This window comes from Durio zibethinus, chromosome 24 (assembly GCF_047325235.1).
Source record: "Durio zibethinus cultivar Kanyao isolate XHJ-2024 chromosome 24, ASM4732523v1, whole genome shotgun sequence".
NCBI classification, from domain to species: domain Eukaryota; kingdom Viridiplantae; phylum Streptophyta; class Magnoliopsida; order Malvales; family Malvaceae; genus Durio; species Durio zibethinus.
In genome coordinates, this window is record NC_143185.1 from 885,319 (window position 1) to 906,605 (window position 21,287).

Sequence of the window (21,287 nt, forward strand, 5' to 3'; positions counted from 1 at the left end):
GCCACCAATCTTCATGGTCTCAGGGCTATGTGATCTCTCTTCATAGCACAATAGACAATAGTTAAACTAAGTACATCAAAATTAGTATGGGAACCAGTCACTGTCAATACAACCGTGTTCACCACTAAGGGCAGTGAAACCCCTGGATAGGTCCAAATTACCCTTTAAGGCTTAAAAGGAATATTGATAGGTAATGCTTAAACACAACATGGAGTTCTTCTTTGCAACTGTGTCTGATATCCTAATCTTTGAACTATGATTTCAGGGAATGTGCACGTCTTGATAATTTAAGACAGATTATTACAGATTGTACATTCAAAATAATTTCAACAAGTGATCACTAGTAAAACTCAAATCTAAAATTTCTTCATCAAAAAAATGAATTTAATCGATTAAATCAACTACTCGTTAGTTATAATCTATACATATTTTACGTATGGTAAGTTTCCACCGCAAACAAATAAACGAAGACCAAATATTCAACATCTCAGACCTTTTTAAATGTCAAATAATCAAAATTAAACCAGTGCCAACTACGTTAGACAAGCATATAAATCAGTTCTAGGTAAGCATTCCTATATTGAAATGTCAGGTGAACTAGTTTTGAAAACCATTTCAAAGATTCTCAGATATTGGTAGATTGGGTAGATATCAGGACTGGAACCTCTAGCTATTAGTAGCTATGATCTTCTTTCTTGTTTTTTTTCATTTTTGTTGGAGCAAACACTTTTGTGCGAATTTTGTTCAGAAATGTTGGTTCATACTAATGGTTAGTATTTGGATTTTGCTAATGAATGTCTCAAGAATACTCTTTAAGGTTATTATATAAAGCAATATCTTCACCCGATACATTGAAAATTACGAAAAAAGTTGTCAACTATTACATTTAATACAAAATTGTTATTATAAATTGTATACTAACTAGCCTTAAAGAATGCCCTAAAGGCCCTCGTTATCATAACCTTTTAGTATATAACATCAGTTAGTACGAGTTCTCATACCAGAACCATAATAAAACTATAGCAAGTACATTTAACAGCATTTTTATTCTAATAAATTAAAAAAAAAAGTTCTGTAGGACTGCAGGAGTTTTAATTTGCAATCACTGTGGCTTGCAGGTCATGAAACTGTTCCGCAGAAAAGTCCATCCTGAAAGCTCTATGGATGAAAGAGTCTAAAATTTTGCATAGGAATAACATGAACAATGCACCTTACAATGATAACGACTATACTGATGGAGACCAGATTTACCAAGATAAAGACAACAGGTTGTTTCCGCAGGGATTAAGGTCAAAGGCAGGAATACAAGATTATGAGACCGCCCCAAAACTGGCTCTATACGTGCTTACTGGCTGTACTGCTGCAAGCTGCAATGGGGAGCACTGTATTAAAACAGATGCCTACTGTAAGTATTATGCAGCCCATAAAATGATAAACTTTTAGCATAAACTCCACCATCTTGGCCGTTCAAATGAAAATCCATTGTTTTAAATGATCGATTCCAAAGTAAAATCCATAAAGATGGTTAAACCAAAAATAGTAATGATGTTACACAGGAAATATGGAAGAAACTAAATGAACTATTATCAGAATTAGCGTTCAAAACTTACAAATGAATAGGCAATATTTTGACATAATCAGAAATATATTCCTAAACCTTATATCAGACATTCATTTAACATATAAACAATAGCAATAAAGACCGTAATTGAGCTTTGCAAGATGAGTATTTAGTTTTTTTCTAATATATGTCTGCCCATCATCTGCTGCTGTCATTGTAGACTTGGTGTTGGAGCTGTAGTGAAGAAACTGCAACAAATGCTTATTGGTAGCTTTCATCCTTTGCAGTAAGAATGCCAATCTTATGGCTTTATAATAGCAACAGTGTTGTAATGCGTTTGCAGTTGAGCGGTGATGAACTCAATTGAAGAAGAAGAAGACTAGTTGGCAGAATCCATTTTATCCTCCGGTGTGTGAAAATAAAGTCGTGCACTTTGTTTCTTGTAGTTTTCCTACTCTGAAGATGCGTTTACGATCACTTTTAAGTCTCCTTCCAATTCTTGAGAATATTCCGGTCCACAATCAAAGCACTTCAAAAGAGTCCATAATTGAGCTACAACAATATTTGAATTCACTCTGAAATATCAAACATCAAAGAAAGAAGTGTCAATTTAGCAGGCAAGGCCCTAAACTAAACCAGTAGGCTCTCTTCCCTCAAAACTCCACCCATTTCCATCCTCCAAGATCGATCAACTAAATCTTCTAGCTCTCTGAAAAAAGAAACCAAAAAGCTCCATAAGCTGAAAGTATTAGCATATGCAATCAAAGGAGAATTACAAACAACAAAATTCATTTTATTGGGACCTGGATCTCATCAACGAGATCATAAAAGGGTTTAGTTAAAAAATATATCAGTTTGGTTTGGGTGAGTTACACAAGCCATTGCATTAACCATTATTATAAAAGAGCTGTTAGAAGAAAACATCGAAATTGAATGAGGCCACGAAGGTTTACACAGTTCCTTTTTACCCAATTAAGACAACATAACCTATACATTGTACAATGAATATAACATTCTAGTGGAAATAAACCATAATGGCAAATCAAAAGATAAGACTTACTTGAGATCATGACTGACGACAAGTATAGTTAATTCTTTCTTCAGATGCTTCAAAAGCTTCACAACATCAGCGCGCGCCTTCCAATCTGATTTTTTACGGTAGCATTAGCAACAATAACATTTAGAAGGCAGACAAATCAGAAAAATAACTATTTAGATAATGTCAAAGCCACCTCAGGTAGCAAAAAGTTGCTTTCAACTCATTAATTGGCTATCAACAGCAAAATGTTTTCGAAAGCACTTGATTGTTGTTCATGCTCTATTCAGGAACTCTAATTTCTAAAACTATAACATAAAACAGAAGATAACCAGACCTGTAACAAAAACAGAGTAGAAAAAGCAAGGTCATACCAAGACCAGCAAGAGGCTCGTCCAATATCAGTAAGTCAGGGACTTGTGCCTTCGGCCATCACACAACGAAAAGGAACAAAAAAAATAAAAGAAAACATTCAGTGGGCAACAAACATGTCATAATTTAAATAATCACACAAGAATTGGCATTTGTAAATCATATTTGTTTAAAAATTTTACTGCAGTTTGCAAATCATTCTGTAGGTCCTTACTAATTGAATTGCAAGAGCAAGTCGACGTTTGTAGCCGCCACTCAATGAATGAGGATCTTTATCCAAGGAAATCCCATTCAATCCAACCTAACATCATCATTTAAAGAAATTTTATATTTGGAAGAGATTAATACTTTTAGAATTAATACCCACTAAAAAAATGTAGATAGGTGAGAAGGAAAGTTTAGAAGCCACAAGTAGATAAAATTCTATGAGCATGCACACCCAGTTTAAAGCTCTTTGGAGATTTAATGCAAGATGCTCCTTCAATTGAAGCCCAACCCTTTGCCTTGGCCAGCCAAATGTAACTTCATCAAGCACATTGTCTGCCACGAAATACCTTGCCAGCAACATACCATATAATATTGTTTAGAATCTATAAGAAAATGAACTAAGACACAGAACAAGTTAAGAAGATGATATATAAGAATATGAATTCGAAATACTATTTGGTCTTAAACAAGTTAAGGACTAAGCAAATAAAAAGAGCTAAAAGAGCCACGTTGCTTAACTGGCAGTAAAAAATTTCAGTGATAACAGAAGCTGAGTTTCCATCAACAAGATAAAGAACCAGAAAAAACATGTGCGCATGTGGGGTATTGACAAAAGATTCTTGACACAAACCTACTTCATAATACTTAAAAATTCTAGAAAACATGCAACAGCAGACCAAGAAGGCATTAAGAGAAATTACAAGAATGCAGCTATCAAAGATCCAAAATCCTGCCAAATAAAGACAAGCAGAATTTTGCAGTTTGATATCAGGTACCTCTCTGGGAACTGGAAGACGATACCAATTCTTTCTGGAACTAATGATTTTGGAGACTGATTTGGTTTGCCATCATTTGTATATCTCTGAATATAAATAGAACCTGACGTTGGTTTGCTTAACCCTGCAAGTAGCTGAAAGGGGAAACACAAATAAGAAGACGTACAAGGTATAAAATGACAAAGATGAATGATTAGAACGCATAAACAGATATGGTAGACCTGCAAGAGAGTAGTTTTCCCACTTCCACTCTGTCCAAAAATTAAGCCAAAACTGCAGCAACACACACAAACTATTTACTTCTGGCCAAAAACAAAAACACAAACTATTTACACCATAATATAAAGTGAGCTTCTAAACAATCATAAACAATCCATCATATGAATCTGCTTCCACATAATATAAATTAGTAAATAGGGGTAGAAAGTGTGACATGATATTCCAATGTCTTATAGACTATGGTTAATTCTTAACGATTTTTCCGAGCATACACTCGTTAGAGTAATTACTATGCAAAAATAACTTGCAGAAAATCCAAACATAAACAATCTTCATTTTCTATTATTTACAAGTAAAGCATTTACCTTTTCTCTGGAAGTGAAAAGCTAACTCCATTTAAAAGGTTAACCTGTGTCCCTGGAGGTCGATAATGAACATCCTTAACCTTGAAATGACAAAGATTACATCTTTTCAGCATAGTCCATAACTTTCACTATTATATTCAATCAAAACAAACAACCCCACTAAAAGCAATTCAAAAAAGCATCCATCTGCTAAACACAACGGCTATGAATTGAAATTTAATCGTTGTATTCTCTAAATTCATGTCATAGCTACTGACAAAATCAAAATAGCAAAAAGAAACAGTTAATCCAATGAAATCATGAACATAAAAAAAAAAGATTTTAACTTTATTAGAATTTAAATTCAAAATAAAAAAGAATTAAAAAAAATAAACAACTTACTTCCAAGCAAGAGTAATCGCATGAGATTTTCATAGGTGGAGGTCTTTTGAAGCTAAACCTGCAAAAATTTGAACTTTGTAATAATTTTTGTTTAAAGAAGTGATTATATTAATTAAGCTGGTCAAGTAGCTTACGTAGAGCGTGATTTCGAGGAGATTAAGGTTGATGGTTCGCTAATTCTCGAACTGAACAAAGAGTAAGCCGAGAAAGCAGAAGCCGCCATGTTTGGTGCAGAGAAGTTTGACTAATTAAGGCTAAAAGTCAATGTACAAATGGGAGAGGTGGCTGTTGAGGTGGAGGAAGAGGCGGAACGCGGTGGTCCGTGGCGGTGTAAGCGTTGCAGGAACTGGAAGAGGATGAGGTATTTTTAAAAAAAACAAAGAGTTATTTTGTTTATTTATGGCTTAATAGTCAAATAAACACTCAAATTTTACTCTAAAATACAAATAAGTCCTCGATTTTTTATTATATAATATTAAAATTAAAAATTTTTATTTTATTGTAATCGTATTCAGTAAATTTTAAAATTAAATAAATAATGTCTAATCGATAAAATTTTTAAAATAATATTTTTTAAAAATATTTATTATTTAACTCATTTATATCTAAATAAATATTTTTTTATAAATTAAATCAATCAATTAAAAAAATAAACATTTTATATTATTAAAATTTTAATTATAATAAAATAAAATTTTATAATTTTAATTTGATGCCATAAAATATTGAGGGCTTATTTATATTTTAGAGTAAAGTTTGAGAGTTGATTTAAGTATTATACCTTTATTTACTACTTTTGGTGGATGTTGGACTGACTATTGTTAGGCTATCACAATGTACCAAAAATCAATTGGGCCACAATCGCAAGCCCAAGAGCCCATTTTTAGTAAATAGGAAAGTAAAATGAAAAACAAAATCTTTTGATATTTTTTTTAAATAAACTTTTGGAAATTTTTTATCCATTGCTAAATGAAAAAATATACACATGGAATTTTTTGAAAATATTTCTATTTAATTAAAATTTTCATTCTTTAGGGTTTTTTAGACTTTAAAATTTAAACTTAAAAAATCAAGTAAATAAACTATATAATAGTATAAATTTTTAAAATTCAATTTAATTTTGACCAAACTTTCATATAATTCGAATTAAACCAAATTGATTATATCAATTTATTTTGAATTATCAATTCTTAAATTTAATTTTTTTATTTTCATATATTATTTTAATATAAAAATTTAATATATTTAAATAAATTTTAATATAAAATTATTATTTATATTTTATAAAAATTTAAAATATATGTAAAAACTAAAAAATATAAATAATTTGATTTAGTTTTTTCACCTCCCAATTGAAATATAATATATATATATTTAATATCTGAATTTAATATAAATCAAATAAAAAAATCAATTCAAAATTTAAATTAATTTTTAAAATTTTTTCACCTTTAAAATCTCATGTGCCTTCTAATACAAAATTTTAATTTTTTTTAATAAAAGAAAGTAATTCAAATAGACTTCCTTAATTAAAGGGATCCATGCATATATTAATGGTTCACTCACTTTTATAAAAGTTAAATTTCTATAAAATTAAAGTTTGATCTCACGCACTTATAGTCCTCTTTCTCTTATTTTTAAAAGTTTTGATATCTTTTATATAAAAATAATTAATATTAATATATAGATTACTTTTAACTTTTTTTGGAGATGAAAAGACATGCAAAAGTTGATCCATCACGTCCGATAAAGAAAGACATTAGATAGAAAATCATCCATCTAATTTGATGTCATGGACAATCCATCGCTCTTTTATTTGTCTCTCCCCCAAAATCTCTCACTGTTTTTTTGTCTTATTGGGAAAAAACTTGGAAATTCATTGAATCATTCATATAACTTCAACTTCATGTACTTGTTTGATGATGATTGATATTTGATATTGGATTTTTAATGTATTGATCATTTGCTTGATGCATGGTGAACAAATATTTTAAAATATTATTTGAATAAAAAGATATAAATATTTATTATTATTTTACACTATTCTTTTTGTCTTAAAATAATTATATTTTATTAATTTTTTTGGACAAATCAATTTAATTTTGATCTTATTGTTTAAAATATTATCTAGAATTAAAAATTTTAAAAAATATGTTTAGAAAATTTTAAAACTCAAAATTTATTTTTTAAAAATTTTTTAAATTTATTAAAAATAAGAATAAAGTTGAGTTCATTTGAAAAAAATAATAATAAATTTGAGACTAATATACTAGTACTTTTGTTTTTTGTGGAGATGGAATTAAGTTCGTCCATCACCCCACTTAGGAAAAAGAAAAGATGATTTGACATAAATTGAATAGGGAGTAGTTGTCTCATAGCCTTTGATGTAATGATTAAAGATGCTTAAAAAGATATTAAGGATTTAATTTTGAATCATACTTTTTTTTTTTTATTATTTGTATTAAGATTAGATCTCCTCCCTCCTTTTTACTTATATTAAAGCTTTATTTTTTTGATGTAATAAAAAAAATTAATTATCCTGTCTCTTAATTATAATTATTACCTGTAAAAGCAATAAAAAATTTATATAAAATTTTATAACAAAATTTTGTAAAATTTTTATTAAAAATGAGTAAATTAAAATTTAAAATTAATATATTAAAATTTTTTATTATATAAATTAAGTATATAAAATTTTAAAAAAATTTAATAAATTTTGATATATTTATTAAATAAATATTTTTAATAAAAATATTAATAAAATTTTTATTGTTAAATTAATATCAATTAAATTTAAATTATAAATAATTTTTTTAATAATTTTTTTATATATTATTAATTTTCACTTTAAATTTTTTATTAAAATTTTTATTTACTCACTTTTAATAAAAAAATTAATGAATTTTATTTATAAAATTTTATATAAATTTTATTCATAAAAACAAAGACCCAACTTGCATTGCTTTCCATTAATGATTTCATCTAGTTATAGTTTATTTATTTATTTCATCTAGACTCTGTCTTAGCTGAGGACATATTTGACTCATTTTTCACCTGGCACATGGTGTCATTATCGGCATGCTTTTAATTACGCTTTGTATCACGTGTTGCAAGTGATTTAACACCTTATATATTTGCGTGAACAATTTGACATCTCCGTATAAAATATTAAAGTGAATTATTTTATATTTAATAAATATTTAATTTTTTGTAATTTTATATTTAAATTTAAAATTTATATTTATTATTAATTAATTTTAAATTAAATACTTAACATAAAAAAATAAAAATTCATCTAAAAAATATATTGATCTTATTTTTATTTCATATTAAATATATATTTCGAGATAAATTTTAAAATAAATATGAATGAATATTTTAAAGAAGAGAGCTGAATTTGGTCATAATTAAGAGAAACGTGGAAACCATGGGTAAGTGTAACAAACCCATGAACACATAGAGAAGGGATTGACTTCTTCAATTCACATATACGCATAATCAGATAGAACAAAAAACTTGTGCTTCATATGATAAGTCTTTGCTTTATTACGTGAATAAACATCTAGATGTTGTTGTTTTCCCAGTCTACGTACAAACGGAGACTACACCAAATCCTTGTTTGGGTTTAGAATGGAATCTTGATGGAAAAATGCGAGAAATCTCATGAAAACTTCCCTCCCTACATTGACTCATCAACATCCCTGACTTTCTTCTCCATGTTCCTCTTGCTACCAAACAAGATTTAGTGATGTTTCTGTTCTCTTTAAGCCCCATTGATCCGAAATTCCAATTCCAATTGAAATACCTTCGAGGCCAAGTCGTAAAATTCTTTGGTCATATTTAAATTTAATAATTTAAAATATAATTTGATAATATAACATGAAAATGATATAAAAAAATCAAAGTAATACGTTTTAAATTTTTAAAAAAATTATATATGAAATTGATAAACAAAAAAAAATTTTTTTTAAGTTTTTATATTGACAAAAAATTTATAATTTTTATATAAAATATAATTTAAATACATAAATTATTAATATTTCATATAATATAAATATACAAATTACTAAATTTAATCATATTCACATTATATTAACTATCGTCCAATCTTCAAATCAACCAACAAAAAAAACAAACAACCATCAATTTCTAACTTTAAATTCCCCAACACCATACCGTTCTCACTTATTGGACCAGCATAATAACTTATAAGACCAGCTGTCAACTTTCAAAAAATAACAAATTATGTAGTCATTTAAAAAATTATATTTAAGAGTTCTGAAATTTAAATTTTAAGACTTATAATTTATTATTTTATTTTTAGATTGTACTTTTTTTACAAAAACAAATAATGTATTGCTTTCACCTAAGTTTCAATATTTATCTTTTAAAATAATAGTAATATGAAATTTTCAATATCTCAATTTGTATTTAATGTAATGTTACCTACATTTATTTCTGGTTTAAAGAATTGATTTTGAATATTTTATTTTTTTAAAATAAAAGATATATCAAAATGTTTACCAAATATGATCATAAAACTATTATTAGGTGGCATTGGATATAAGTATATAAATTATATATCAATGTTTGTAAATTATTCGAAATTAATTTGAATAAAATTTAAATTTAGTTTGATTATTATTGAGTTGAGTTTGAATAGTTTAGCTTATTAAATGAGTTGAATTCCAATATCTTAATATTTGATTCAAACAGCTTACAAATTTAATTGAGATTTTAAATTTTAATATATTTTTATTATTTTAATTAAAAAATTATCATTTTTTCTTTATATATTAATTTGGGCTCAAATTTAAATATATAATTGAGTTTGAAATCAAATATGCGAATCGAGTTCAATTTTATTAAATAAATTTAATCAAATAAATTCGAATAGCTTAATTTTTAATTAATTTATTTAAAGTTTGACTCAATCATATATAGTTTGCTTATTAATTAATTAATTAATTAATTAATACGCTATTAGTTAATTCTAGATAAGTGACATGGTCAATTAAAGTAAAATCTTAAACAAGCAGAAACACGTGGAGGTTGTTAAAGCATCTTTTCTAAGCAACTGAACAACCCATTACCCCAACATGTGGAGGATGATATGCAAGTGTATGCCGTGGAAGGCAGCAAGAACTCGAAGGACTTTTGGCTGATTTGGTCCCAACGCATTCCCATCTCTTCTCTTATTAACAAACTCTGATAATAACCATTTATTTCTCATATAAAAGCACAGCTACCAAAGGCTAGACTTTTACTTTCATAAATCCCTCCAAGGCTCTAGCTTGATTCATTTTATCTGCACCAATATATGGGAATGATTTTGTTTCAAAGCTTTGGGTTTTCTTTCTGGGTTCTGTTTGATTGTGTTGTTTTTTGATGTTTTTTGGGGTTTTGGTTGATTGACAGTTGGTTTTCGAGAATGGAGAATCAAGCAAAGAAAGTGTTGCTCACTTCAAATGGAGATGAGATTTCAGTGAACATTGCTTTGCATTTAGCCGAACGTGGTTGCAGGTTAAACTCTTCCACTTTCTTTGAGTTCATGTTCTGCAGATGTTTGGTTTCTCAGAAAACAAGAATCTTGGAAATTCTTGGCCATCTCTGTCTTTGTTTTTCTCATTGCTTTTCATGTATCAGAAAGTAGAGTAAAAGCAAAGAAATAAGAGACAAAAATGGAAGATTTTCCAAAGTTGTAGTTTTTGGCCTTTTTTTTAATATTCTTTTCAATTTACTGTACTTTACTGATTCAATCCAATCCATTTGATTATATACACCGTTCTTGATGATCAATTGAGCAAAAGTTTAACTGAAGAATGATCTTCCTGTTGTGTGATTAGGTTGGTTTTGATGGGAAATGAGTGCTGTCTGAGGAGTGTCAGAGAGAAGATAATGGATTCAACAAATAGTGTGGTCCCAGTAGAGGTGATTGGAATGGATATGGAAGATGAAAAAGAGGGAGCTTTTGATGAAGCAGTAGATAAAGCATGGAAAGTGTTCGGATCTTTGGATGCTCTTGTGAATTGTTATGCTTATGAAGGTATATCTACGTAGATATGCTGTAATTATTGTTTTCTCTTTTTCCATTGAAAGTTGAAGTGGCCAATTTCCTTTGTCTTTTTGGTACCAGAGAACGTCAAATTTTGGTTATCCACCAGGATAGTGGGGCAATTTGGAACTTCTGCCTTTTATCTATCCAAGATCTCTGATTTTAACCAGATTTTACACATGGAGTAGTGGTGGGATATTGTGCCTATTGCTTTTTAGTTGTTTTACCAATGAGACGGCAATTTGCATATCTTCTGGCAAACCACCTTTGTAAAAATTTTAGCAATTTGAGATTCTTGGGATAACTGTCATTTTCAAACATTAAAACAGTTGTTAAAAACATCAACCTACTTCTCTAACTACCTCAAAATTTGTCCGGAGTACATTTATAACTAAGATAAGTGGCCTAGAACTTTAAGGTGCATTGGTAATAAATTGTCACATGTCTAACAACTTTTTATTCAGAGACGGTTTTGATTAGTGATTGACTACAGTGTAAAGATTATGTGGACCATAAGTTTATAAATTGCATAGCAGGAAGTAAAGTGGAACCTTGAACATAGCTTTAAGTGGGACACATCAAGACCTGTGCTCTTTTTGTATTAGTAATAAAGAAGAGGATATTCTTTTGCTACAGGAAATTGATTTTTTTGCAATTTTTTTTTTTGTTTAGCGGCTATAAACGCCACTAAATTTATTTCAGAAAAATTTGGTCATCATGTGCTCTTTTATTAATTTACTTCCTAGTTTGCCTAAGGTTTGTGTACAAATGGTTACATATATTTGAGTTATAACAGTTTTATAAAGTGAAGAAAGAGATATGTTGGCTTGAGTAACTCTGTAAAGGTTGTGAAATTTGGGTTGGTGTGACAGTCTCCTTTTGTTTCATAAATTATATAAAGTTTTAATGGTGATCTACAAGGAAAGTTAAGCAATTCATCCTTGATGTTTTGCATTATGCAAGAAAACATTAAGCTGAAATTATTTAGGAGTTGATGAAATTTGTTTTACCAATATGGATGCTATTTCCTTTAGTAGTCTATGTCAAGGAAAGCACCAAAAATTCTCCAACTCACATAGTTTCCCTCTGGAAATATTTCTCATTTTCCTTTCAACTTGTATCAATTACATCACTGCAGAAAAACTAACCATGTGTCTGATTATGTGAAACAGGAAAAATGCAAGACCATCTGGAATTAACTGAAGACGAGTTCAGAAAAACCGTAAAAATAAATTTTATGGCTGCATGGTTTATGCTAAAAGCTGTTGGTAGGAGAATGCGGGAACATAAATCAGGTGGTTCCATTGTATTCGTGACAACAATACTCGGTGCTGAAAGAGGACTTTATCAAGGAGCTGCTGCATATGGTTCATCTTTGGCAGCAGTGCAGCAGTTAGTTAGAGTAAGTAATTAAATTCCTTAACTTATTTCCTTGTAGTCTTTGACGCATGTACACTCAGCTGCCACAATTTGCTATTTTGCTACCATAGTTAACTATTCTAAAGATAACAATGGATATTGAACCAAGCTGATTTGCCTATGTTTCCTTGTGGCTTTTGGTTTGGTGAACATTTTTCTTCAAAAGAATGTAATCTTATCCATTGTTACTGTTGCTTCGGTTCCATAATGGTTTGTCCTTTGTGGAGTATAGAATGATTTCTGGTTTTTCTTTTTAACATCCTGCCACTTCCATCTTCTGGTTCATAGTTTTTCTTAAGTTGCTTTCTTTATTTTGGACATCTTTCATTGCTGTTATCAGGTATCAGCTTTGGAGATTGGAAAACACAAGATCAGGGTTAACGCAATTGCTCGTGGTTTACACCTACAAGATGAATTTCCTCTGTCAGTTGGAAAGGACAAGGCAGAGAAGTTGGTGAAAGAAGCAGTGCCATTGCAGAGATGGTTGGATGTTAAAAATGATCTGGCTTCAACTATCATCTATTTAATCAGTGATGGTTCACGCTATATGACTGGAACAACTATATTCGTTGATGGGGCACAATCTATGGTCAGGCCTCGTATGCGATCATATATGTAGTTCCTCTTTCTAGTATGCTGATTCAGAAACATGCATCCAACAGCAGCTAATATAATTGTTTAAATCATAATTGATTGATTGGTTTTTATTGTGTAAGGTGGTGGGTGGGAACTGGGAAAGAGGTGGTGAATCCCCCTTTAGATGTGACCATAAACTATGAGAATTCGCTTTTGGATTTGTTATAGATAGCTCCTACTTGAAATTTGTTTCCTTGGGGAAAATTTTTTGTTGCCTAATATAAGATTGTTTCAAATACCCAATCATCATTAAAGTTTAAATATGATTTGTTCAGTTCCCTTACATGGATTCTTCAATGTTTAATGACGGAATTACCGCTGTATTTGACTTAAAGTAATCAGGCAAAGGTTTCTTGGCTGATGAATCAAACAGGCCAATTTTAGGCACAGGTTCTTGATTAATTTTGGCAGTCGGTTTTGCCAATAAATTGATGATATGTGGTTGACAGCAGTCAGCAGGCACAGCCATCTACACGCCATTAATTAAATCATTTATTTACCAGATTACGTAGTAGGTTGAAAGTTCATCAATCTTCATTTTCCCCTTTTTTTTGTTTAACATGACAAGTTTCTAGATGGTTTAATATTTATTCAACAATGGCAGCTGCTTCTTGGAATTCAAGACCAATACAAGTGAATATCATTCTAATATAAGTTCATTCGTTTCCCTGAACTTATGACAAGTTCATTGGCTATAGAGAACAAGCATCACATTCTCTCAAAAAGTTTCAAATTTTAACTTATATGATTACCAGTTTGCCATAAATGAAGAGGGCAAAAATTTCATTCTTCAGAATGATTACAAATTGTAGTTTTATGTTAACAGGCAATGAAGTCAATCAGATTATGAATTAAATTCATGGCAATAATTATGCTTTCACAATTTCAAGCATTGTTAGGCAAACAGGCTAGTGCTGCATGTAACCATGTCAAGATCAGTCATCTACTCATCGACTATAGTGAAAGCAGTAGGTAAATAATCTTCCAAATCGCATGATTGTGGTATGATTATAAAAATTATGTGCTTTACACAAAGCATTTCCTCCGAACTTAGGTCTACCAAAACCAATTATGCAAGAGTTTGGTTCCAAAGCATTGAAAAAATGAAGCTATATACATGAATGAACTTAGCCATTGTCGTTTTGAACATCCTTGTTGATGGGAATTAAGATCACATTTAACAAGCAGATATCATGGCTATGCTCTTTGGAAATTCAAGCAGCTGAAGTAATTCAGCAAGAGAATGATATTTAAAATTTGTAACAAAGTTACCGAGGAGGCCAGCAGCCGTCCACACCTTCCTAGCAGGTTCTTCAACCTAACTCCATCTCTGGTGGCTTTGATGTGGACAGATACTCACCCATGGCTGCTGCCATAGATTTTCTTGAGATCAATAATTAGCCTATATATATTTATACTATTTGTCTTCATTAGATACATGATAATCACTAAATCTGTGTAGAAATTAGGATATACAATGGTCGGTATCATACCACTAAAAGCATGCATGAAAGTGGTTAGCAGTTAGCAAAATAAGCATTCTGGCAATGTTCAGAACTGGATCTTAAAGTGCAGCTGAAATTGGTTAATGGCGTTTTCAACATCATGAAGGCGGAATAAGATTAAATAATAAACACAAATCAATTTAAATCTCTGTTCATTAAAAGTGTTTATATATATTATAAGTGAATATTCGAGAAAAAAAATAAAATTCTGGATCTGACTTTGATAACAACTCAACTTTGTTAATACCAAAATGCTTTAAATTTATTAGGAAGTGGCCAAGATAATAGACTTTTAAAAATTCCACAACTTCATAGTTTTCGAATCCTTCCTACCCAATTGTCAAAAGAAATTAATAGAGTTTTACTTCCTACAAAATAACTCAGACATAATGAATGAGGTTTTGACTTAGTGACAAAGAGGAGGTCCTAAAATCTTAAAATCCTATATTCAAATCTTGTATGGGTTTGGTTATTTAGGTAAGTTATAATTTATTAGTTGATTATTTAGTAATGTAATAGTTGATGGATTTATAGTTGATTATATGAATGTAATACTTGATCATGATTGTAACTTAAAAAAAAAATCACTCAATCTTTTATTAAGTTTAAAAAATCTTCGAACAATTCAAATTATTAACAATTTTCACATACTCTCAAACTCAAACTCATTGTTTTGTTTCTTTAGTAAGATGGCTTCTTCATATTTGAATCTTCTTTATTTGACTAAAATGGTTCATCATTTTTTTTTTTTTGAAAATTTACGGTATATTCATTTTTAAAATTTGATATTATGATATTTAATTAGACACACATATTTCAATGCAATGAAAACAATTCAAATTTGAATTCGTCATTGATGTGTATTGAATATATATGATTGTGGATTTTTTTTAAATTTCAAACCTTTTAAGTCTCGATAAATATTCTTATAAATATTGTTTTAGTTCGAACCTCTCTTTTTATCTTTGCAAAATTTTTTTGTAAATACCTCAAAAAAGTTAACAAAAATAAGAAAATTTTTTGAAAAAAATTCTTCTAATACTTTCAAAATTTGCTTATGAACACTCTTACTATTGAGAAAATTGATAAATTCATTAATAGTATTATATATATTATAAATGAATACTCCTAAAAAAATTCATAGATCCGATATCGATAACAACTCATCTTTATTAGTGTCAAAGTGCTTTAAATTTCTATTGGAAGTGGCCAAGATAATAGACTTGTAAAAATTCCACAACTTCATAGTCTTCGAATCCTTCCTACCCAATTATCAAAAGAAATTAATAGAGTTTTGCTTCCCATAAAATAACTTGACATAAGATTATTAACTTTGTTCATAAGAAGATGAAATGAAACCTAAGCAAAGTTCTGATTTCTTTTTCCTAATTTAAAGATTTAGAAATGCAATACGAAGGAGCACGATCTTTTCTAAATAATTTAAATTAAATTATAATTTAAATAAAATTGAAAAAAATTAGTTAGATATATTGATTAGCTATATATTTACACTCATTCCCTTAATTTTCTCGTACATTTCTCCTTAAAATTATATAAATATATTTATACCCATTTTGGCCTATCAATTCATCTTTTGTATGCCAAACTTGCATTTAAATCAATATATATATATTATATGAAACTATATATTCTTCATCAAAAACTTTCTTGAAGTCTCTAAATTCAAAAAAAAATTCATAGTTTTTTTGTTGAACACGCGTTTCCTCCCTTTATTGAACTTTCCTTGTTTGGAAAAAAACTAAAATTCAATGTTCATGCACGTTCGTACAAGTTGCCTTCTAGAAACAGCCAGTCCAAGATTTTGTATAATATTCATAGAAAGTAGAAAGTAGAAATCAATAATCAAAGAGACAAAACAAAACCAAGATTTCTAAGCCATGCATTTACTAAGCCTTAATATTAATATTGCTGTAGTCTGTACTAAGTTCACTACAAATATATATATATATATATGTATATATATATAATATCTAGCGTTAAAACTCTCCTTTAATTTCTTTATTTTTGGTTAAAAGTTACAAGAATGGCGAGAATTCAAACCCACTTAAACCTAAACCATCTGTTTAGTTGAGTGGTTAGTTAAATCATTTTAACTTGGTGGTTTTCACTTGACCCTTTATTAAATTTAAAAAAATCTTCAAACAATTCAAATTACTAACAATTTTCACATACTCTCGAACTCAAATTCATTGTTTGTTTCTTTAGTATGAAGACTTTGTCATTTTTGAATTTCTTTATTTGACTAAAATGGTTCATCGTTTTCATTTTAAAAATTTACATGATATATTCAATTTTAAATTTTGATATTACGATATTTAATTAGATAGGCATATTCCAAAGCAATGAAAACAAATTAAATTTAAATTTATCGTTATTCGTTCACGTGTATTGAATATATATGATTGTAGATTTTTCTTAATTTTTAAACTTTTAAAGTCTCGATAAATATTGTTATAGATATTGTTTTAGTTCAACCTCTCTTTCATCTTTTGAAAATTTGTCAATACAAGAATAAGAATAAGATTCAAATTCAACTTTTTCTTTGTTGCTTCATATCATATATATAAATATAGAGTGCAGCTTATTTGTTAATTTTCTTTTATTTTAAGTATCCCAAAATTTAGAATTTTTTCTTTTCTCCCAATAATTAAGTAAAATAATTTTCTTCACTAATAATCTTTTTCTTTAATAACATGATCACATATCTCCTTTAATTGTTGTCATTTTAACAAATATATATGGTTATCGTCCTAACTAAGTGAATTAAATATACTCAATCTTGAAATAAAGAGTTTTATATATATATATGGATCATGTAAGGGTCTATTTAAATGAATGATAAGATTAGCTCTGATGAGATTAAAAAACAATAATAAAAATTATTGTGATTGTGATTAAAAAAATAAATTATTATATTTGTGATTAAAAAATTTTCATAAATAAATTTATATTAAATGAATTTCATTAGAGTTGATATTTGAATTCAATTAATAATGTAGTGAGTTCAACTACACTGCATTGAATTAACTTACCCCACTTAGTAATAGCTTCTCCACAAAAGAATTAACCTATTGATTTGCAGTAAATTTTCTCTTGAAAAAAATACCATATAGTGTTTGGAGGAAAATAAACATTTTTCCTAATTTCTGAGGTAGGATTTGGTGCAAATTTGGTGAAGAAGTGATAAATATTGGAAAGGGAAAGATTTAAGCCGACAATTGGTCTCTTGCCAACTAACATAAGGTTGTGGTTGTGGTTATGTGTGAGTATTTGACGTTTCAAACATGGGTTGAATAATCCAACATGACAAATTATGTTTCATTTTCAATGTTTTCGACATTTAAGAAATTAAAATCAGCATTTTTTTTTTAAGAAAAAAATTTAAGATAAATAAGCTTTTTAATCGCTCAAATAAAAATAAAATATATCGTATCTCAAATTTTAAGATAAATGATTAAAAATAATATATTCAAGATAATTTTAACAAATAATTATCGAAAGAACTCAAACACAAAATCCTTCTATAAAAAAAAGAATTTTAACAAATTAAATTAATCACTCGTTAACAATTAAAATCAGCTTTGCTTTTCTAATTTATGAAGAATATTTTGGCTGGCTAGTCGCAGACCTACCAGAAATTTATCTGCCTCATTATGATCGATTATAATTATTAACCTCTCATTTCTTCATTCTATGTCCATTTTCTTTCCAACTTCACGCCCAAACGCTGTTTCTTGACTTTTTCTTTAATTTGCACTTTTTTTTTCTTGACAATTTCACTTGGGTTGAGAAAACTTTTTTAAAAGTGGCAGTGACTTGTGTTGTAAAATCACCCTTGTCGATTTATGCATTCATATATATTTATTTCATATTTAATATATGAATAATTATTTTGTTATAATTTATATTAACATGTTAAATATAAAATATATATTTAATTTTTATTAAATCAATATATGAATTTTATTAAAAATTTAAATTTTATTAATTTTATTTTTTTATTAAATCATCGAATTGTGATCAAAATGACTAAATCTATATAGCAATTTTAAGGATCTCAAATATAAAAAATAGCCCCAACTTGAATATACAGGCCAAGATACATTAAACCATGTGAGCTATTTGTAATTAATTTTGATGATCCTTCATGGAAACTGAGGAGGAGGCGCAGTCACAAATGCACTAAAACGACTTGTACCGACGAGACAAAAAAAATAATACTAAATCTGCAATAAATAAAATTCATTCAAACACGTGTGAAATGAGTCAGTCCAAATGAGACTGCTGTTAGTCTACGATAACCCAAATGAAAGATTTATTTAATTTTATGGCAAAAGAATTATAATAATATTCTTAATTTGCTAATTTTTTGACTAAATTTTATTATGAAAAATATAATCTTTTTCCTAATGATGAAGCCGCCCCAATATTTCCACCATACTTTTTCCTATTGGAGCTTTAGTTTCTTTGCCTTGGAAAAACTTTCGTGCCGTCTACGGCACCTTTAACACTATAAATATGCTTTATATTTTTGATCTTTCCACATAGTTGTCTAACTTTTTAGCCTGCAAGCCAGCCTCCTCTTCTTTTTCTGTTGACTTTATTTGATCGTCTTACTTATAAGTACTGGGTTGGTTCTAATAATGGAGAATTATCAAATGTTCTTTCCTATCTCATCATCCCCAGCAGCAGCAGCAGAAGCGTATCATCTGCCAACAAACATGGCACCTAATAATTCTCAAGTTTTTAACAATTTTCATGGGGATGGCTCAAATGGTTTCTTGGGTTTGAAGACTGCAGAAAATTTTGTCCAGAAACCAGGAGTTAAAGAACTTGTTCAGATTGGGAAATTTGTTGGGTCTGAAACTGAGATGAAATCAGGTAAAAAACAGGAAAAGAAGATTAGGAAACACAGATATGCTTTTCAAACAAGGAGTCAGGTTGATATACTTGACGATGGATATCGTTGGAGGAAATATGGGCAAAAAGCTGTTAAGAGCAACAAATTTCCAAGGTTTGTATTGACTTATATCCTCAGCTTAGCTCCTTTGCTAGATAATTTTTTTTGCATTTCCCCCCAATTCCAAGCGTGATGATGATCTTGATGCATATCATAGTTGGTATATTTTGGCGAAAAATATTTCGAACAGAACCTACCATTGTTATCCATATCATATCCTTTCACAGTAAACATGTCCCACTTAGCTGAGAAGATAAGATAAGAATTGGTGCAATTGCTCTTTTCAGACTTAGGAACCATTTTCAGCATGCATGCACTACCCTTACAAAGCATGGATACAAAACAAATACCGTAAATCATAATTTTCTGTACAAATTTTCGTCTAGGGTTTTTTTTTTCTCTCTCCCAATAATTCCTCATAAAAGATTAGAAGAATCATGTAGCTAGCAATGCAAGAATTTCCTAAAGCCTCTATGAACACAGCATTGCTTTTTATAGTAGTTGTCAAATGTGTTTATAGGGTCATTCAAAGCAAATTCTAATTCCAAACTATTCCTCTTGATTCCAATAGACAAGATGTCGGATGCTTTGATCTTAGAAATATTCAGGGGACCTCCATCTATCCTTTGTAATTTGTCTTCCAATTCTGATTTCTGAATCAATCAAAAGCATATTCCCTGGTATGAGCTCAGCTAACAGTATAATTTTGCATGTAACAGAAGCTACTACCGATGCACACATCAAGGATGCAATGTAAAGAAGCAAGTCCAACGTCTAACCAAAGATGAAAGTGTCGTTATGACTACTTATGAAGGGATGCACTCTCATCAAATAGAGAAGGCAACTGACAATTTTGAACACATCTTGAGTCAGATGCATATTTACACCCCTTTTTGAAGCCCATCATCATCCATCCATGCATATATATAGAGCTAGATGAAATGATGTATGCCTTAGTAAAGACATACGAATCTTGAATTCAATCCTTCCATATGAAATAATAGTTGTAAAACCCGTAATTTATTTCTGTTGGTACATGTAGTCACTTTTAAAATATGTTGTTTAGTAGGTATGAGATTTAAAACTCATCACTTATGTTTCCTTTCCTTATCTTTTGATTATGATTTCCTTTGTAACAAAAAAAGTTTCAATCTTAGTAAAGGTGTTTTTTTTTTCCTTTTCTTATGCTTAATTAGTTAGGAAATGGGAGGGAAATTCAAACCTGAAACCTCATTTTTGGAGGTAATTAATGGTAGGACATATTTAGACCTTGTGTATTTGCAATGTTAAAGAATTAATCATATTCTTAAGGCAATTTTTATTCATCGTTTTTACACTTTTTGCCTTCTTTTATTTGCAGCTCACAACTGCTTAGAAGCTAAAATTTCAGTCTGCTTCAATCTAGAGAATAATTATCTTATGCGTTCAAAATGAGCATATATAAACACAAAAAGAAATCCCAAAACAAAATAAACCAAATAATTTGTGCGTTTTAAGGAGCAAATCATCATACTATACTGTGTGAAACCACCCAACATCTTTTCGGCTACATGGCAATGTGTGTGCTTGAAAATGGAAAGAAAAATGCCTAAGTGTCCATGAGATTTGTCATTTTTGGTCACGCCATATGTTTATGTGGTGTTACAAGTAGGGATAACAATGAGTCGGGTTGAGATGGATTTTTCGAGTTCAATTTGATTTTTTATCTATAATATCTAAATCTAAGCCTGATTTGATAAATTTTTTATTTTTTTAATACTCGACTTGACCTAAT

At 29.2% G+C, this 21,287-nt stretch overlaps 3 protein-coding genes across 5 annotated transcripts; 2 read left to right on the forward strand and 1 right to left on the reverse strand.

Moving 5' to 3' along the window:
* Window positions 1-1,562: 1,562 nt before the first annotated feature.
* On the reverse strand, window positions 1,563-5,354 carry ABCI11 (non-intrinsic ABC protein 14). Of its 3 annotated transcripts, none has more exons than XM_022917899.2 (10): window positions 5,052-5,354; window positions 4,918-4,975; window positions 4,537-4,616; window positions 4,174-4,225; window positions 3,953-4,086; window positions 3,409-3,523; window positions 3,184-3,270; window positions 2,972-3,020; window positions 2,622-2,706; window positions 1,563-2,270 (listed from the first exon to the last, which is right to left on the reverse strand). In XM_022917899.2, exons 1-10 carry the CDS (start codon window positions 5,138-5,140, stop codon window positions 2,192-2,194), a joined length of 828 nt encoding a protein of 275 aa, XP_022773634.1. In that variant the 5' UTR covers window positions 5,141-5,354; the 3' UTR covers window positions 1,563-2,191. The 3 variants fall into 3 exon arrangements, 2 of the variants coding, with proteins under 2 accessions (XP_022773634.1, XP_022773635.1); XM_022917900.2 differs by having other exon boundaries at window positions 4,918-4,969; window positions 5,052-5,273; XR_002693379.2 differs by having other exon boundaries at window positions 2,131-2,270; window positions 2,935-3,020; window positions 5,052-5,330.
* A 4,748-nt stretch (window positions 5,355-10,102) lies between these two features.
* LOC111315885 (uncharacterized) lies at window positions 10,103-13,208 on the forward strand. Its single transcript, XM_089753937.1, has 4 exons — window positions 10,103-10,440; window positions 10,764-10,963; window positions 12,145-12,374; window positions 12,732-13,208. The coding sequence occupies exons 1-4, from the start codon at window positions 10,349-10,351 to the stop codon at window positions 13,008-13,010; spliced, it is 801 nt and encodes a 266-aa protein (XP_089610063.1). The 5' UTR covers window positions 10,103-10,348; the 3' UTR covers window positions 13,011-13,208.
* A 5,880-nt stretch (window positions 13,209-19,088) lies between these two features.
* LOC111315886 (putative WRKY transcription factor 75) lies at window positions 19,089-20,690 on the forward strand. Its single transcript, XM_022917903.2, has 2 exons — window positions 19,089-19,567; window positions 20,233-20,690. Exons 1-2 carry the CDS (start codon window positions 19,197-19,199, stop codon window positions 20,408-20,410), a joined length of 549 nt encoding a protein of 182 aa, XP_022773638.1. The 5' UTR covers window positions 19,089-19,196; the 3' UTR covers window positions 20,411-20,690.
* The last annotated feature ends 597 nt before the right edge of the window (window positions 20,691-21,287 follow it).

Coding starts and splice junctions, on each gene's coding strand:
- LOC111315886 (XM_022917903.2), top strand. CDS start 19,197: ATGGAGAATTATCAAATGTTCTTTCCTATCTCATCATCCCCAGCAGCA. Junction 19,568..20,232: donor AAGAGCAACAAATTTCCAAG/GTTTGTATTGAC, acceptor TGCATGTAACAG/AAGCTACTACCGATGCACAC.
- ABCI11 (XM_022917899.2), bottom strand. CDS start 5,140: ATGGCGGCTTCTGCTTTCTCGGCTTACTCTTTGTTCAGTTCGAGAATT. Junction 3,021..3,183: donor TTGCTCTTGCAATTCAATTA/GTAAGGACCTAC, acceptor TGATGGCCGAAG/GCACAAGTCCCTGACTTACT. Junction 2,707..2,971: donor CGAGCCTCTTGCTGGTCTTG/GTATGACCTTGC, acceptor GTAAAAAATCAG/ATTGGAAGGCGCGCGCTGAT.
- LOC111315885 (XM_089753937.1), top strand. CDS start 10,349: ATGGAGAATCAAGCAAAGAAAGTGTTGCTCACTTCAAATGGAGATGAG. Junction 10,441..10,763: donor TTAGCCGAACGTGGTTGCAG/GTTAAACTCTTC, acceptor TTGTGTGATTAG/GTTGGTTTTGATGGGAAATG. Junction 12,375..12,731: donor CAGTGCAGCAGTTAGTTAGA/GTAAGTAATTAA, acceptor TGCTGTTATCAG/GTATCAGCTTTGGAGATTGG.